The sequence below is a fragment of the Vitis riparia genome, chromosome 2, assembly GCF_004353265.1.
Source record: "Vitis riparia cultivar Riparia Gloire de Montpellier isolate 1030 chromosome 2, EGFV_Vit.rip_1.0, whole genome shotgun sequence".
NCBI lineage: Eukaryota > Viridiplantae > Streptophyta > Magnoliopsida > Vitales > Vitaceae > Vitis > Vitis riparia.
In genome coordinates, this window is record NC_048432.1 from 8,897,736 (window position 1) to 8,906,734 (window position 8,999).

The window sequence follows — 8,999 nt, forward strand, 5'->3', positions numbered from 1 at the left end:
TTTTTAAAACTAACTCTAAATAAATACGAGAGCTCTCAGAGGCTTACATTGAAACAATGAAAATATTTTACTACCTCAAATATTTTTATATACCCTTCTTATTTTATGTTATTAAAAATGCAAAATGATAGTAATTTTTATATAAAATACAAAGACTTAACTTAAAATTTTGGGTATCCTATATAGTGTCATAAAGCTGCTGCTCCTGCATGCTCGGTTATTCCAGGAGCCCAAGAAAGGGAAAAAGGTATTACTTCTCATTCAATGTCTAGCTTTTCTTGAAATTAGAAGGCAATCCATGAATTAAACTTTCGTGAAAACTAATGATTTCCACCTGCCCAAATACGTCTCTTGACTCATCAGTCTCTCATGCAGTAGAAATATCTGCAATCTTTTCCTTCTAAATGCAGACTAAGTTGATTTTTGTTTTTTTACTTAATTCTAAATAAAACCTTAATGCTTAATAGTGTTAAATATTAGGTTGTTTGTTTTTGTAGTATTTTATTTCTATTAAGTATTAAAAAGTAAAAAAAATCAATATGTTATTTTTTCTATTTAGAAAAAATTACATATTTTGACTTTTTCTATTTAATAAAAAGTTTATAATAAGTCATAAAAAAGTAGAAAAACAAACATCCTAAATTTTAAAACTAAATTGCTTTCAACAAAAAGCTAAAAAAACAAACACCACCTAAGTTACATACAACATCTTCCAACATAAAAATGACAATCCAGCGGCTTCATTGCTGTCCAGTCCAATAGTTCTTGTTGAATCATAAGCATTCTAAACTCATTATTCATATATCATGTGTACAGGCACCCAATTACGAGCTATTCCTTTTTGAAATGTAAAGTCATCATCTGTTTATGATGATAGATTCACCTTAATAGATTACCCTTATCGGATGAAGCAAATTTGTGGATCAAATTCAGTAAATCCAACGTCAATGAGACAAAGGCCATTAGGGGGGGCTGGAGGAGCCGTGGCTCGCCTGCATGTAGCATCCATCAGCTTAAGCAATGCATCCTGCTCTGCACCTGCAGCTGCTTCCCTTATTGATGTTGCCACAAGCACCCGAACCATCTGTCAATTCAAGGACCATCAGCAGATTTGTCAGGACATCGTAGGCCATTGATGTTAGGCTTCAGGAAGAGGTAGAAGAAGAACAATAAAATAAAAATTAGTTTAAAGGAAGACCCAAAAATAGAACGCCATCAAGCAAATCAAACTGCATACCATACATAAAACCAGCAACATGGTTCCATGCAGTCCAGTTGCATTTCAGTTCATTTGTAAGGAGACTTCTAGAACCCATGTGGAAAAAGAAAGCATTTCATTTCATGGAATCTGAAATGATCTAGTGTAAAACACTTCTAGCATCAAAAATGTTTTTATAGAAAAATCAAACGTTTGACAAAATTTTAAAAACACTTTTCAAAAGTGAAAGATCAATTATAGTGCTTCATGGAGAAATATTTGATAAGTGATTCTCCCACAAATGCGTCTAAAAAAACACACTCTAATTAAAAGTAATTCAAATAAAAACACTTCCAAACACATACATAAAATTGTATTAACAAAGAACAATATTAATAATGAATCTATTATAATTGTATTTCAAACAAATATTTTAAAAAATCTATTAATTAAAGAGAAGATACATTGAATTTTTGTGGATGCCTTGCTGTATCCTTTTTCTTCTGTCTCTTTCTTTGTAGTTCGTAAATAGAGACATGAAATTAGTTGGGCCAAATGTTTTGATGTCAGGCAGTTCTAAGCTAGTTGTTTATAATCAAATTGGTGGGCTAGGGCATCGATCTGAAAGGATTGAAGAGAAGAACAAGAATAAAATTTTAGCAGCAAAAAAAAAAGGTAAAATAAAAGATAGAAAAAGAAAAGATAAAAAAGAAACATAAGAAAACATCAAGTCTCACTGTAGTCTTCCCGGAGTATAGATTTCTAAATTTCTAAATTTCTAAATTCTAAGAACTCAAATTGAAGCTTTAGAAAAAAAAAAAAAAAAAAATTTACTCAAAATAAGAACTTTTCTTTTATTTTATAAAAACAGAAAGTTTAGCAACTTTTAAGGAAAATTCTAAAACCTTTCTTGTTTTTTTCCTTTTTTCCTTTCTTTTCTTGATTACAGCTTGAGAAGCTCATATCCATCATGGTCATTTCCATTCAGTTCCAAAACAACCTCATTTCCTTTCCCAACTAACAAAAGGCAAAGTATAGCCAGGCAACTATAACCAACAGAAACAAACATTTACATGCCCAGCCAAAGCCATGCAACTGGCCCCCCTAGGTCTTCCTGATCATTAGTTGATATCATAAGCATTCTGCTATCCTACGATATCTCTACAAGGTGAATTATTCACTCAATATATAGACATTTTCACAAAGCATTACCTTGCGTAAGAAGCGATTAGCAACCAGCTCAATACACATAACTTTTGTTCCTTCTCCATCATCCTACAAGAGCACAAATAGTTTGTTAAGTGACATGGATAATTGAATTTAGCATAGGCTAGTACAACAAGAACTGAGTTTGCATGTTACATCAAGGACTCCAAAAAGCATACCCGAAATAAAAATTCAAGAGGGATTCAAATTCTATGAAAATAGAACAAAAACAGAAAGCTAATTTGTCATATAATAACAATTAGCCCACCTTTTAAAATGAAGAGAAAAGTATAGTATCAGGCCAAACTAGCCCATGTACAACCCTATTCCCAAAATTTTCATTTCATTGTAATCAATCATGTAGTTCAAATGTAGAAAACTTCAAAAAGAAATTGAATGAAAAGCAATAGTACATGAGAAATCATGTATTACAATAATATTTAACTTTCCTTTAAGCTCTTCACTTGTGTGTTTCAAACTATTCGGTTTTACCAACCAATGGAATAAAATAAAGTTCAATTTCCCTTTTATACAGGCATGCATATGCAACCCAGGTGTCCGTTCAATGCACAAGCAGACGTGCAAGTGAACAGTCCCACACTTGATGTCATTTTATGGTCAACTTGAAATCAAAGTCACTTAATTTTAGAAGAAAAGGAAGAAAAAATTGCAAAATGGGTAACATCACAAAACACCTGCAGAACATCGTAAGCTGGCTTCCATAAATTGAGCAGGCATTATAAAACATTACATAAAATACATAGCATGAAATTTTCAAAGGAAAAACACAGAAAGATGACAAAATATGCTGAAAGGGTGATAGTAGGAAGTACTGACAGAAAATTGTAATCTGGCTTCTGTGGCTCGAGCATGGAAGACAAAACATTCTGTTGGTGGACCTCTGAAAGAGGAAAAAAAAATGCAGTTAGAATGTGCAATTGAAAGATTAATCTCTTCAGCAAAATAAAGCCCTTGTCAAGAGCAACTTCAGGTAGCTGAATTATTACACTACACATAATATGAAAACACATGGCAACAAACCCAAACTAAAGCACTGAGTTACTTCTTAATCCTGAATTAGATCAAGTAAAAGTAGAGAGACAAAAGCTGAATCTAATTATGCTTGGATACATATTCTTGGTTAGAAACCAGAAGTATTCTCAGCAAAATAAACACATACAAATACAAAGAAAACCCAACCTGTGTAGAAATTTGTGGGCCACACATATGACTACGACTTCACAAGCTAAATCATTAGCAACATTGTAGTGTTTTTTCTTTTCTTACATGTTTCTTGAAGCTTTTGTATCCCGTGCAAATATTTTGTAGGATAATAACTTTCCTTCTAATTGTCGCAAAAGTTGGTCGACTCTGCTTATGCTGAACGTACTTGGTTTCTTTCTGCTTTCAAACTCACCATCATCATCAAATATTAAGTTCTCCGTATTCTCCCCACCATTGTATTGAGTAGGACATTCACTTCCCTGCTCACCATACTTTTCATTAAAAATGATTTTCTGAATATCCATCTCATTCTCACTAATTTGCTCCCCATCATCCCCATCATTCAAAGGGAAAATATAAAAATAATGCCTCCACTTGGCAGAGAAATTAGGATGGAATATACGTGATACCTGCACCAATTTTGATCCTATATTATTCCATTAGACAATGATGAATATGAATGGCAGAAGACAAAAATCTCCACAAGCTTTAATCAGAAAGGAAAAAAAAAAAAAGAAATTACCTCAGAAACAGATATAACCCTGAGCTTTCCTGGTGCTGCACCATTGATGGCATCTTCAATATCTTGAACTTTAACATCCTTCTTCCAAGTATCTAGATGAAACGGAAAGCATTTTGAATCTCTTTTATTAACAAGAGATTGCATAAAAGATGTGTGCAAATGGAAGCTGTTTATTCGTTAGCCTATAATTGCATGAAGTTAAACCAACTTTAATATAGGAAAGGTTAGCTTCATATATTTTAAATGAAAGGAGACATAAGAAAAAGTAAGACATAGTGAAGATCTTTCATTTCTTTCAGGTTTTAAAAGGATAAATAGCCTATAGAACTCGAAGTGAAGGAATTTTCAAAATATAGATGAAATAAATACTCCTGAATGTTAATTATGGAAAACATTTACAGAGTTAACCCTGCTGCAATTCAAATAAATCATCACCAAAAAACACCACAAGTTATGGCCATGATCCATCTGATCATTATAAGCAAGACTGAAGCAAATAAATAAATAGTCCAGAAATAAATAAAGATAATATAAGACACTAATAAGGTGAAGGGGTGCCTATCAGAAATGAAATAACATGCTTCAAGAAAAAATGAGGTTGTAGCTTGGCATACAGAAAGAGCACACTTGTTGAAGAGCTGTCACTCCCTTGTCTGTGCGTCCAGCAACAGTAACCATGCCTTCTACAGGTAAATTCTTCTCTTTCAGCTGTTGTGCCTTTCTCTCATCAACAAATCTCCCAAGTGATGCTTCTACTAAACTGCCAAAATTAATATTTAAAGAAAATAGTTAACACACGAGGGCAAAATAATTAGAAGACGGTAGCAAAATCATGCACGGGACCAGCACAACAGGTTTCATCAACAACAAAACCCTCAACTTAACCACCCCACCCCACCTGACCCAAAAAAATAGCATTAAGAATCAACTGAGACTGCATTGGGGGAGGGTGGGGGTGGGCATGTCACAAATATGATACAAAAAAAAACCATGATTCCTGATCCAATATATTTTCATCCCAAATACCATGAGAAAATAAATAGATTCACTTCAGATGTTATATAAAAAAAGAGAAAATCTCATTTTCCTCTAGTTCCTAATACACCATTGATAAAAACCCCACTTGCACAAGTTATCTGGGATACAAGATATCATATACAAGATTCTAATTTTTCCACCAGATAGAATGCTTGACCAAACTTCAGAAGTTGGAAGGAAAACAACTTACCCTTGAACAGTGTTCAAGCCAGGCTGCTTCTGCCACCCATCAAAAGAGGCACCATGATACGAAAGAACAATCTTAAATGTCAATCTTGCCCACCTCCCACCCCTATCTTTAGTCAGAACATTACCAAATTCAGTTTTATCAGAAGCCTCTACAATTTCACCATCATGAATAGGATGTGTCTGTGGAGAAAGCTCTATAGAATAAATACAAAAATGAAAATAACAAGTCCATAAGATACTCACACTAATTTGTCATTCACAATACAAGAAAACATAAAGCCCAAATTAGCTTGGGTTAAGCATATCCATCTAAATCAATCTCAACAAATTCAGTGAGATTCATTTTTCCTTCAGTTCCACCAATTTTTCCCCAAGAATTGACCAAATCAAACCCTTGTATAACCCTATACAACAGGATGCACCACACAGAATGAAGAAAAGAGCCATATTCAAAAATGATTGCAATCATCATTTCTTTTCTTCTCCAAAGAGAGATAGGTAGATCCATATAATGTTTGTAAGGAGTTCTATCAGTAACCAGCAAAGCAAACTCAAATTTAGTTTGAGTTCAACAGCAATGAGAAGTAATAATAATACATTTTTGGCCCATAGTTGTTTCCTCTTACGAGTGAACTGTCCTTGCAAAATAGTCAACCAATTTGTACAGCATTAAAATGAGTCCATTGGTTGAAATGACATAAATTCGCTTGTGGGAAAGAAGCGTAAAAAACTTTGGAAAGCCACTCCTTTATGTCTCTTTTGGACCGTTTGGGAGGAAAGAAACAGGATTGCCTTCAAATAATGAGGAGTTTTCAATTCAAATAATAAAAATTTCTTTTGTTTGCAGTTTTTGGTCTTCGACTACATTGTTTATAGACGAAGGACATTTACCTTTAATCAACTTTTTTAATTGGTTGGGTTCTAGATAAGGGCAGATGAGGTTTTTCGCATCCCCTCTTCTTTTTTGCTTTTGTCGTAGGCGCCTGTCATATACTCCTTGTATATTTTGGGTTGGCCTTTGGGGGCTCTTTGTTCTTTATATATAATATATTTTTGTGTTTTTACCTATAAAAAAAATGACAAATTCTAAGATCTTTAGTATCAAGCGTTGCAAAGGACCAATTTGTATGGCATTAAAATGAGTCCATTGATTGAAATAACATAAATTCTAAAACTCTAATCTTTACCATCAATTGTCGAAAAGGTTCATTTTCAAGTACCAATTGCAAGGACAATTACTTTGCATATGCCAATTAAAATGCATTGAAATTAGTCATTTCCACAAGTCATCCTAGTGCCCCATAAAATAATCAAGGCTATGTTTGAGAATTGTTCTCAGGAGCAGGTTTTAAAACCAAAAAAAAAAAAAAAAAAAAACAGAAAAATATGAGCACACATTTGGTTATCTCTTGTTTCCAACACAGATTTTTGAGAATTGTTTAAAAAACACATGTTTTTTTATAACACATTTTAGTTGCTTTCACTTGTTTTCTGCAGACTATTTTAAAAAATAATTGTACAAATATGAGGAATAATTAAAAATAGAGTATTATAGATAAAAGTTTATTTATAAGCAATATCCGAAAACACACAAAACAGGTTGAGAACATTTAAGTTCCCAAACAGATTTTTATTCCAAAAACATCATAGAACTGTTTTTGAAAATGTTCTCAAACAAGGCCTGAACTTGGAGGAGACAGCAACCGCATACAGCAAAGTTGAGCAGAATAACAAGAATGAAACTCGGACTAATTACAAAGCTTGTGAAGGAATGGAAGGATATTCATAGAAATAACTAGAAAGAATCATAGCAAGACAATTGTTTGCAAATAGAATACCTACTTAAGAACTGACCAACAATCAGAAGCAGTTCATACTGAATTCTAATAAACTAATTAATATTTCTCAGTTAAGGACAACTAATTTTGAACTCAGATTGCTTGCATGTTAATTTCAATCCACACGACAACCTCATAAAATGTAGAGTTACCAATAGCAAATCCAACAAGAAAAGCTAAAGACTATTGCAACCAAAATGTGAAATAGAAATGCGTCCAAAATTAAAAGTCACCAAAGACCCACCTCAATTCCAAGCAATCCCAACAATGAGCAGCGCCCGGTCACCACATTTGAGTAAAAATCAAGAACTTGTTGCCAGGGCCTTTTATACATAAATTGGTGACTTTCCCTGCCAAAACAAAATATACACTATTTCACCAAGATTGTGCTTAAAAAAATAGTTTCAAAATGGCCTGTCATGAAACACTGCAAAGAACATTGAACCAGATTATTCAAAACCCAGGTGGGTAAAATCATAACTCAACGAAAATCTGATCCTCTCAAGTTCATGACTACAAAGGCATACAATCCGAAACACACCCAACTCAACTCGTGAGTGAACCCGTTCAAAACTACTACAATAAAGAAAATTGAAAATTTTTAGAATATTGCCGTGAAACTCAAGCAATGTTGCCTCAAAAACCATCTGTGTCAGCTCAAAAGGCAAAAAGGCTTGCAACCCCACGAGTCAGCTTGTGAGTTAACCCGTTCAACAACCCATAAAACAAATCAAAAGAAACTCGAAATTCTTGGAAATTCTCACGAAATCCAAAAAGTTGTCTCAAAACCCAACTTGGTCAAGTCAAAACTCACTCCAACACTCGGGTAGGTCATTAAAACAACCCAACAAAAAATTGCAGAAAAAAATGGCAAATTAATTAAAAAGATATATGCATTACCTCGCAGTCCACCTAGAGAATTTGGTGGGGTGAGTGTGGGTGTAGTGAACGTAAACCTTGTTTTCCTTCTCATTTTCCATCAGATCCCTCCCTATTTCTACTGCACCAGTCGACAGCATTGCCCTCTCAAATATTATTGAGTGCCTAAGATTTCGAGAGAATCTCCAAGATTTCGAGCCAAAATCCCGAACTTGGACGGGAGCCGAAAGAAATGCCGCCAGAATTCTTAATGTTTCGGCTTTTCTGAGTATTCTGGCGCAAGACTAAGAGAATTACTTGGGCCTCCCAAAATAGGGTTCTCCCAATTGGCGCGGTGTACTATTTTGTGTTGTATCTGGGTATTGCAAGGACCACCATTACTAAATGAACCCCAACTAATTCTAAACCTAGTATCTCTTGTTTTTGCAATTTAACCCTCCCATCTAGGATGGCAGCGAGATGGGTTCGGCACAGTCACCCATCCCATCCTCATCCAATTTATTCAAAATAATTCACATTCCGATCTCATTTAAGAAAATAAAGACAGGTATGAGAAATTTTCATACCCATCCCACTCCGCTATAACCTTTTTTTTATTTTTTTAAATTACTTTTAATTTTTTTAATTATATTAAAATAAATATATTTTATAAATAATTAAATAATTATATTCTTTATAACTTATTTTATTAAAAATATTTTATTATTATCTGTAATTAAAAATACTAAAAAAAAAACTAATTTAATGTAATTTTAAAAATTAATTTTACATATAATCAGGGATGGGTGGGACGGGGTGTGACAAGACAATACCTTAATCCAACCTGGGTTTAAAAAAAAAATTATACCGATTTAATTAAAATTTAAACCAGTTTCATTAAGGGCAAAGAGGGCGAATACACGAA

The 8,999-nt window shown here is 33.5% G+C and overlaps 1 protein-coding gene across 1 annotated transcript; it reads right to left on the bottom strand.

Moving 5' to 3' along the window:
- Window positions 1-381: 381 nt before the first annotated feature.
- Window positions 382-8,530, bottom strand: LOC117907803 (tRNA pseudouridine synthase A). The gene is made up of 10 exons (XM_034821466.1): window positions 8,117-8,530; window positions 7,461-7,566; window positions 5,380-5,558; window positions 4,766-4,911; window positions 4,152-4,243; window positions 3,692-4,038; window positions 3,242-3,305; window positions 2,411-2,473; window positions 692-1,084; window positions 382-411 (listed from the first exon to the last, which is right to left on the bottom strand). The coding sequence occupies exons 1-9, from the start codon at window positions 8,233-8,235 to the stop codon at window positions 899-901; spliced, it is 1,302 nt and encodes a 433-aa protein (XP_034677357.1). The 5' UTR covers window positions 8,236-8,530; the 3' UTR covers window positions 382-411; window positions 692-898.
- Between the last annotated feature and the right edge of the window lie 469 nt (window positions 8,531-8,999).